General features: G+C 38.4%; 1 protein-coding gene and 1 pseudogene across 1 annotated transcript; both read right to left on the bottom strand.

Annotated features, from left to right (window-relative positions):
* Nucleotides 1-667: 667 nt before the first annotated feature.
* Nucleotides 668-2,152, bottom strand: LOC129274412 (uncharacterized). Its single transcript, XM_054911224.2, has one exon. The coding sequence runs from the start codon at nucleotides 2,150-2,152 to the stop codon at nucleotides 668-670; it is 1,485 nt and encodes a 494-aa protein (XP_054767199.2).
* A 5,299-nt stretch (nucleotides 2,153-7,451) lies between these two features.
* LOC129274874 (uncharacterized) lies at nucleotides 7,452-9,255 on the bottom strand (annotated as a pseudogene).
* Between the last annotated feature and the right edge of the window lie 1,365 nt (nucleotides 9,256-10,620).

Raw genomic sequence — 10,620 nt, 5'->3', positions numbered from 1 at the left:
ATATTGATTGAACTTCTTGGACATGTGATTCATTTTCGAAATTCAATCAATTTTTGGTTTCCTTTATTCAATTTTTATTTTCGCTCATGTGACTAAGGTGTCATTTGATTTATATCAGAAAAAATAGACTAAGCCATGTAAACTGTACAATGATATGTCATTTTTCTATTATATTTGTGATTAAGTTATTATAAATCTCGGTTTCGGTTTTTTTTCGTGGGACGCGCTGTACAGTAGAAATTGAATCACATTGTTTTCTGTTTAAAAAAATGAATTTAAAAAATATATATATACAAACATTAGCATACATTGTAGAACATACTGTAAAATTATGCGCAATGCGAAAATACAGTCGCAGCTTAATTTAGTATTTGAACACGCTTGAGTAGTAATATTATCGTTTTGGGAACTGTCATTCATCATAGCGCCGTCACACTGGCGAAACCGGCTCCAGGTCTCCAGGGGAAATGATCGAAGAACATTTTTCTACGATTTATTCCATTGACTACAATGTACAATCAATCGAGAAAATCAAGCGTACGATCAATCGCTATTTAAACCTTTGTGTTACGGGACCCAGATTGACCAAACCCATGGCGTTATTCCCATTGACATGCCACCTGTCGTTCCGAGTCTGTTTCGTTGGTGGGACTGTATCATTGCGGAACTATTTCCCGCCAATCCTGCTCGCGCATACTTTGAAGGAGTCCTTGACGTCTTTACGGAACCTGTTGCTTACCAGGTAATACACAAAGAAGTTGACCGTGTGGTTGGTGAGTCTCACCGTCAAAAGGATTCCAATCAGGGCAAAAAATCCCTGGATCTCTTCCCCTTTTTCTTCTATCACGTGATGGGGAATGTGGATGATCACGATATGTGGGAGCCAGGTCAGAAAGAAATACATCGTCATGACGAGTAGCATCCTCGTGGTTTTCCGTCCGAAATCGAATTCCTTTCGGCTCTTTGGCTCGGCAAGGCGATCCTTGTCGAGAGAGCGATGTTGTTGTTGTTGTTTAGGATGTAGGGTGGAGTAGGAATCAGTGTTTGTTGCAAGCAATTGTGCCGGGCCATTGCTATCGTGTGATTGTTCCGTGGTTATCAATTCAGGTTTCGTCTTCGTCCCGCCAAATAGCTTTTTTGATGGCAGGGGAGAGTTCGTTTGACTTGAACATCCAGGAGTCATCAAAGACGATGGAATTTGGATTCTTTCAACTTTGTTTTCATGACTTCCTATATCTCCCGACTGGTGAAGATTGGAACTCATGGCTGCATGGCTGATCATCGCGACGAGTGGTCTTGGGTGATTTGAGCCGACTGTTGCTTGGGAGAGTTGACCGCTCACCAGGTCGGCGTGGATCATCGCTCTCTTTCGGAGGAAAGCGTAGACGAGGGCGTAAAGTATGGTGGTCGTCGTAAACGATACGATGAAGAATACCGTCTTGGACATAGTGTAACCCAGTGATGTTGGCTGTTGGCAGACCATCATCTCGTGATAGGAACAAACAACAGCAAAACTCGCAAACCTACCAGTAAATACTGTCACGAGGACAACGAATACTACCAGAACTGCAATCCACCTCCTTACCGACACTCGACGTCGCATAGGGTGGCATACTGCTAAGTAACGCTCGACGCTGATCAGAGTGGTCAGGAAAAGCGAAGTGAGAGCTGTTACCTCTTCTATAGAGAACTTCATCCTGCACAAGGCGGATGTCAGTAGGTCCGGGACCCCGCTTTCGATGATGAACGCAGGCGTGAATGAGCAGGCGATGAAGTCGATGGTGCCTTGGGCCATGATGAGGACATCTGTGCTCGTCTTCCGTTTCTTCCACGCGTACGTCTGCAAGATGATGGCATTTCCTGGTAAGCCAGAGACTAGGACCAGGATGTAGAAGACCAAGCTGATGATCGCATTGTTGGTCATTTCCTCTTGGTGTACATCCTCGTCGTGGTGTTCGTGGACCTCGGCCTCACATGCGTTTTGCTCATCAAAGTCTGTCTCGATCATATGATCATGTAGGTCCATGATATGATCATGATGGTCCATATGATCGTCATGCGTAACATCATAATCCATATGATCATCATGCATAAAAGCATCATCTATATGATCATCATCCATATGATGGTCGTCCATATGATCATCATCCATGATAATGGTAGAGTAAGTCTAGGACCGAGGTAAGCAAAAAAACAACAACAACAACTCTGGTCTAGGACGTGGAAGGGACACACTATCGTCTTCTATCAGTTTGAATTAATATATGTCGACTTTGAGGTTGGCCTGAAGCTGTCCTTTCTCAAAGCGTTCGATGAAATATTTCCTATCAGCAAATAAACTTTTCATATCTCGTTCTTTGTAAGCACTCAGCAATGTCGACATGTTAATCCGGTATGAGAAGTACAGCATCATTAGCAGCAAACATCAAGAGAGCATTGGCTTATTTTACCCTGACCATCAAAACTGGGAAATGGAGGATATAGGACCGAAATCAAACAATGTAGAACGCAGATACAGAACGTGGAAGAGGACGCGAAACCCGTCAATATGAAAATATGTCGAATATGAAGTGTTTCTGAAGTTGTCCGTTATGAAGTATGTCATTGCTTTACGAGGGTGCCATGATTTTCTGCAATCACTGAGGAAACCTCTAAAGCACCCTGTTTATCTTCTACATGAATAAATGTGGAAATGTAAGTAGGCAAGTATAACAAAAAGTACTTTCAATTCTTCCCCATTTCTTCCACCCACAAATGAAAATGATTGGTCGATTTACAGTTTGAATCGGCGGAGTAGCGGAATTTTCACCAACAAGAGTGATGGGGTAGGCCTAATGTACGAAGAATTTGCATCTTAAAATAACAGTAGGATGATTCGAAATCAAATCAGTAGACTTAATTGTCGAAAACTTTAATTGTTCATTTAATCGTTAATCGTTCATTATCTGATTATGACAAATTTGTATCATGTTGTGTTTTGTAAACGGACATTTTCTAGTCCTGTTTGAAAGGGGGAAAATCAATACGAAATTTTAAGCGAAAGACCGGGAAAAGATGGAAAGCAACTTCATAAGGGATATTAGAAAGGCGGTAATAATTATAGATTTGTACATGTGTAGAAGCTGTTAATTAATCTTAATTTATTCTTATTCGCTAATTACGTCTGAGCCATTTCAAATTAATCTTGATGATTAGATTTTGAGATGTCTCACTGTGTCCTTGTTTTCCTACACAGTTGAAAACTTGATTAAACAAATTTCCAGGTGGAATGGTGTAATAGGATTTTATTAATTGATTAATGCGGGTATAACTCGTTCTCTCTGTTCTTCAAAAGAGGACTGTATCTAACAAAAACGTTTTTATTAAATAGCTCTTTATTCTTGTTGATGATCATCAATTACACGACGACTACAAACATGAAAAGTTCGAATACAGTGTAAAACGCTTGGTAGAAACAGGGAAAGTAAACAAATATAATAAAGATTCACGGTAGCTCATGTATCTAAATTATTATATTTCATATAACATCCCTCTTATGAATATTCACGAGTTTTCTAGATAAACAATTGGTCAATTCGTGATCATGTGACAAAGTATCATTTCAATAGGAAAACGCATCGATGCAAATAGCTCCGTGTAGTTTTCTTCTAGCTCCGTAAATTTTTCGATACACTTTCATGGGGAAAACTGCGCATGCTCATGCTTGATATGTTCTCTCAATGTTGAACTGCGCATGCTCCCAGATTCGTGGTAAAAAAAAAATCGTAATTTAGATGATGATTCCAGTGAACAATAAGGCTAATAACGATTTTTTAGCACGTATGAAACCAAACTAGAATCACAAATGCTAATCAAAATTACGAATTCAAATTTTTTGGATTTTTTGAAAGGTAATGAAATTTTATTGAAACAGAAATCTCAGCATGATGATAAACACCAATAATCTTTTCTTTTTTCAATTTTTTTTTAGCAGATAGATGTCCGAATAATACAATGTAAGGTTAAGGTCACAACCCCTAAAAATAAGCCTGCTCGGCGACCGGGCGGCGAGTCTTTAACTAATTTCGCCCGGGCACCGAGCGGCGGCCGTCCGGGCACCACTGGTTTTGGGGCATCGCTCGGTCGCCGATCAAGATTTAGCGCGGTGTTCAAATTCTGGCGGCGACTGCTCACTTTTCACTCACCGCCCTAAATACGCTCGGTGCCCGGGTGGTCGCCTTCCGGGCCCCGACGTAGTCGAGCGGTTGCTGTCGAACGATTTAGATCAAAAATTGAAATCGTTAGATCAAAGGCTGTCAATCGGTCACCGGTCGGTCACCGGCCACTGGCCGCTCAGAGATCGGTCGATGATATCACGGCAAATTCAAGATCGGACGGGCGATAGGGAATCGGTTGGTCGTCAGCCGATTACTTCTCGGACGCCAAACAGAAAAGTTCCCCCGATTTGACCCAGATTTGGCCTTGAGTAATGAGTAATCGACCGGGTACTGCTCGGCCACCGATAAGTCTCTATAGCCCGCTCGACTTCTACAAAAATCGTTGGGCGATGCCTCAATTCCAGCGGCGCCCGAGAAGGCTACTTATCGGCCGGTCGCCGCTCTGAGTTGTAACTGAAGCCTAAGGTATATGCAAATGGTCTGCTTACTCCTGTGGGGCCGTTGCTTAAAAAAAATTGCCATGAAAAATTTTTTAATGTGTAATTTTCAATGGCATTATTTTGTTTGCCAGAGTTTTTTTTTATTTGCCCGAGTTTTTTTTTTATGGCAAAAGGTTTATACAACGGGCCCCTGGTTAATAGTAAAAACAAGTGGAACGCCTCTGGCAGTCTCGCATGCATTACGTGATTTAAAATAGCAGCAGTGCTGACTTTGAAAACAGCTATTAAATGATAATTAGTCACAAAACAAAATATTCAAATGGTAATAAAATACTATGTCAATTGACCAAAATGATCTTTGACCATGATCATTGTGACCTAATATGTGTGCAAAACAATTATTTATATTTGATTACATTGTTTCATGAAGTACACGAAGATCCATAAACTTTTAAATTTATGATGACAATTGGACAAATGCTCCAACAGTACCAAGTTTCGTTGACCCTAAATGACCTCGGACCTTGGTCATGTGACCTGAAGCTCAAGAAGCATCTTTAGTAATGCTTGATTACCCTTACATCGATTTTTTTTTCTTTCTTTAATTTGGGAAACTAAAGTATATTTTGCCAAAAGACATCCAAGAACATTATAAAACAAATTTAAGTGTACATCTTTTTAATAGAACATTAATATTCACATTACTTGTGGGCTGGGTCTTTTGTCTGGTGGACTTGGGTCGTTTTTTAGAATCATATGGACTTGGGTCATTCTTACATTCATATACATCACAAGGTAGACTTCTGTAGAAAGCAGTAGTAAAGAGAGAGGGCGCTATGATATGAGTGCCAGAAAAGCCCATGTCTAGTCCTGGACATGGGCTTTTCTTACACTCATACCAGGTTTTCCTCCTTTATAAGGCATTTCTGAGATAATTTCAGAATTATCATTTATACACAAGATGAGTCATTGTATAGGAACAATTTCCCATATTTAACTCAATATCGCCAAAAATTGGACTTGGGCCGTTTTCATATTGAGATATAAATATTTTCAAAATGTCGCCAACATCATAATTTTATTAAAAACATGGAAACATTAATCAGTTAGCATGAAAAAATGAAGCAAATCAAATGATTACAAACGAAACTTTTCAAAAGCCCTTTGTGATTATGTTCGTCATATTCTTAATTCATTTTCTCAGTGGTTCATACATATTTGAAAAATATGAAAAGTTCATAAACAATATAGGCAAGATAAACAGTCTGAGATGGTACTGTATTAGGGAAACGCGGTTACAGCAATTTAAAATTAAATATACTAGCAATCAATTACATTTTTTTTTCAAACTCTTTTCAGAATCACCTTTAATTGTAGGAAGTTAGGGTAAATAGTGATAAGTAAAACGTTATCCGTGTAAAGAACCAATGAAAGACATAACTCTAAAAATGTTTCCGTTGTCTCATAGCTATACGTAACCAAATTGAATGTGTTATAAATTACTTTACCAATGTGATAAATTTGCATTATATACCGGTATTTTATTTTTACAAAATCACAAAGAATTTTAAGTAACACTGTACAGTACAGCATATTATTGCACAGTGTGCAATTTACTAAAATGTATCGCCTAATATAGCCCCCTCTCCCGGCGAATCCCGATCAATCGGCCATTGGCCCCAGTCAAAGACCTTATTGACATCATTCCAGGGGTTGGTCCTATGTAGCTACATCATTATACCTCTTTTTGTCAAAAAGAGTTTTGTCTGATTTTGGACATAAATTCAGACAAACAAACATACATACAAAGGTAATGAGCATTTAGCTACATCAAACGTGGCTGTTATTATCACTCAAATCACAACCTATGAAAGCTATTTTGAAATAATGTGCTTGTGATCGTGAGGTCGTGTGCATTTGTGATCTATATTGTTTATAAAGGGTCATATCATTTACCAGTTTTCCGAGATAGAAATAAGGGACTATTTCATTATTATTCTTTTTTATATATATGAGAGTCGGTTCCACACAGTAAATTCGATCAAGAGTGTAAAAATGTCATATTAAAATAGTTTTTCTATATTTTCGGGATAATAGAAAAACACGTCATGTAATTTCATTTTCATTGCTGAATAAGAATATCATTGAACATTTAATTGAAGCAACAAAGACTGGTTCATTATCATGCTTATGTCATAGCTATAATACACGTGGTACCGTACACTAGGATAATGTTTAAACCTGGCTTCATACACTGTAAAAAAATGAAGTGCCAATTTAGCACTTACAGTGCTTGTATAGTGATTGCACTACGAGTGCTGATTTTCTAGTTTAAATTTACAGCATATAAAATGTGATTCAGAGTGTAAACCAATCCTTTTACAATAGTTTCTCTATTTTCACTCGGATATCATAATATAACACGTCATGCAATTTTCGTTTCAGTATTGAATAAGGTGAAGACTGAAGCATCAAGAACTGATTCATTATGTCATCATAGCTTTAATACAGGTGGCACGTTATACATGGTAAAAGAATGCCTATAATCAGGCATAATATTATTGTGATTATGATAATAACTATACAACTGATCACATAGTGAAAAGGGGGAAAAAAAGAAAAATGCATAATTAAAGTGATAAAACGCTGCTCTGCAGATACATAACAACCATTATTCAGAAGGTAACGTTTTAATCTGGTATAAAGTGTACAATTCAGAGAAAGGTTGAAAACGGTTTATTTTTTTCCGGAATCGAAAAACCGTATCGCACTTAAACCAACCTGTTTCTACAGAGCGAATAATTCGATTAACTCATATTCCGCGTCGCAATACCGCGTCAACACTCTCATGGATCTAGAAGACAAATATATTTTTGAATATGAGAATATCTTCCCTATCACAAGCAATCATATTCCCTGATGACGTCATCATCACTCGAGATCCTAACAGGTGATTATATCTATTCCCCGGTCTAGTTGATAAAGGGAATGATGCTACCCTTCTCTTGTTCACATCACCCTCACTCATCACCTGATCAATCACACACGTATTGTACTCGTCATCTGATGTCACGACGTAGAGGTCGTCTGTCATACAATCAACACACACATTCAAGATGACATCACTGTGGGAGATTTCCCTATGATAACCCTCTCTGTCAATGATGAGAGCTCTGCGATCAGGTGGTGAAGGTCGAGCGATGATGTTACCTGATGACAGCACATCGTACATTACTATCTTCTCTTTACACGTGATGGTATTGATAAACTCATCATTAACTGGGTTGATGACGTATATCATAGACTGACCCCATTCAGCAGCGATGATCATCCCATCATGATCGATTGCAACGCGCAACCCTGCATCGTTATTCGTCGTGTTTCTTGGTATTGTGACGTAATTGATGTGATTCCACTGTCTGTCGTATACACTGATGCATCCAGGTAGACTGTCTCCTGTACAACCTTTGATGTATCTACCACATTCTATCTCGTCATCATTCAGTACTGCACATGAGAATGTAAATGATGTATCACGACCGTTGATCACTCCCTGTGTGGTTTTACTGTTCAAATCTAACATGTAGGTATGTCCTTCACCAATCAGTGAATCTCTGATCGTCACCTTATCTTCATCTATACATCCAACAATGAACGGGAATCTGATTTTATCACTTACATTGATTGTATCAATGAACTTCCAATCTCCATCATACCCATCAATTCTTCCATCATACTTCTCTCTCCCAACACCCTTCACAAACCTCACACCTGATACAACACGATTTATTTCTTTCACCTCATCCTCATTCAGTTGCTTCTTTAGTTCCTCACTCACTGATGCATTCACACGATGTCCATCTATGACAATATATTTATCGTCTTCAAGAATTCTGTCCAGTGTCTCTTTTGCTTTCTCTGCTGATTTGGTGTCGTCTTGCCATGATTTCTCAAGCTCTCCCATCTTTCTCTCGATCTCTTGAGCGATGTTCTGAATGCCAGCATGAAGAATGTGTTGTTTATCGGTTGTCGTCTTTTCTCTGCATTTAATCGATTTTCTTCGTGCCGCTTCTCTCTCTTCTCATTGTTCTTTTGAATTTTATTCTGGATTTTTCGAATCTCCTCTTGCAGTTGCTCATTTTCCCTATCAATCTCCTTGTCGATTAAATCAGCATCTTCCCTTTCCCTGGCTCTGTCTCTTTCGATCGCGTTTTCGATTTCGGAATCAACATCATTCTGAATAGCTTGTAAATGTTGGTATTTGGCTTGTCTGGTCTTATGAATCTCAATCCCATAGATGCGACATATCTCTGATTTATCAATCGCCCTATTCTTTAGGATGCTGAGATCTTTTCTATTTTTCTTCAGTGCGAGCATGATATCCTCATGAACGCAATGTTGTTGGCGATGATCTGTCAACGCACATGGATAACATAATGCTACGTTATGTGTTCTGCAATACAAACGTATTAATTCGTTATGTTCCTGACAGAAGAGATTAGGCTCACCTCTTCGAACTATTCCGATGCATTCTTTTTTCAAGGCGCAGTCATGACAGAGCTTCTTCTTTTCCTTCATGACGTGACGTCGGTAATCGATTCACAGTGTGCTTCTTTACAAACAGCGCCCTCTACTATTGAGCTGAATTCAGACGTCATAATGAAATGAATTTAAAGGAATGAGGGTGATAACTGTAAAGAAAGAGCAGAGAGAGAGAGAGAGAAAAGAGATATCATAGTCTAATTAAAGAGAAGTAAACGTTTAAAAAGGGAGAGAGAAAAAAATGAAAATGCGAGAAGAGGGAGAGAGAGAGATGATATAATGGGAGAGAAAGAGAGATAAAGAGATGGGGGGAGGGTGTACAACATATTTGTATACGGAAAAGAGAAAATATTAATTTTTAAAAAGGTGATATTATTTGGCTCAATAAAGAGGTAGACTGGGAAAGAGGAAAACATAATTATTGGGGATGGGACACGTGCGAGACAAGCAAAGGAGGTGGTGGCGACAGGGGGGGGGGGCAGTTTTTGATGTAACAATTGATATTCTTATCTTTGAAGTCCTGACCTACACTCATTTTAACCGTCCTCATAAATGTGTGCAGATCGAAACATAGTGACTGCACTACGAGTGCTGATTTTCTCGTTTAAATATGAACTAAATTGAGTATGTCAGACCGTCACGCGTGAACACACCCTTATACACTCAACGCAAAACACATGCACCCCTCCTAGCACCTTGCACGCACCGAGCACTCCCAGTCGTACTGCAAACCAAAATGTACCTCATTTGGATGACATATTTAATGATGAAGTATTTGCCCCCCAGAGCAAATATTACACTGCTAAAGAATTTATTTCAGCTTTTAATACTAAAAATCGAAACGATAAACCAAATCACTTTAGCTTAATGCACATAAACATTCGAAGCTTACGAAAGAACTTTTAAACTTTCAGTGAATTCTTAAATATATTGAATAAATTTCCATTCTCTATTATAGGTATGACCGAGACGTGGTTACACTCAACAACCCCTCCCATATTCGAAATTGATAATTATACATTTAACCATATAGATCGTAAACAAGGTAAGGGAGGTGGGGTCGCTTTTTATATTCACAATGATATGCATTATAAAATAAGGGACGATATTCAACTTGACGGGTTAGAAACTTTATTCATAGAAATTATCGATGATAAACATAAAAATAAAATAGTCGGTGTAATATATAGGCCACCAAACAGCGTTGTTGATATATTCCTAGATAGATTAGAATTATGTCTCGAAACTGTATCTCGTGAAAATAAGGACATCTACATCATGGGCGATTTTAATATAGATCTCTCAATACCTTATACTGCCCTCGGCCAACACATGATCACTTTGATGTCATCATTTTCTTTTAAACCTCTCATTGATAAACCTACGAGGATAACAAATGCGACACATACAATTATTGACAATATTTTTACAAATGTATTTAATACCAATAATAATGGAATAATATATTATGATATCTCTGA

Source organism: Lytechinus pictus, chromosome 13, assembly GCF_037042905.1.
Source record: "Lytechinus pictus isolate F3 Inbred chromosome 13, Lp3.0, whole genome shotgun sequence".
Taxonomy (NCBI): domain Eukaryota; kingdom Metazoa; phylum Echinodermata; class Echinoidea; order Temnopleuroida; family Toxopneustidae; genus Lytechinus; species Lytechinus pictus.
This window is presented reverse-complemented; position numbering and strand designations above follow the sequence as displayed.

Bases quoted from the DNA above. Each gene is read 5' to 3' on its own strand.
- LOC129274412 (XM_054911224.2), bottom strand. From the start codon at position 2,152: ATGGATGATGATCATATGGACGACCATCATATGGATGATGATCATATA.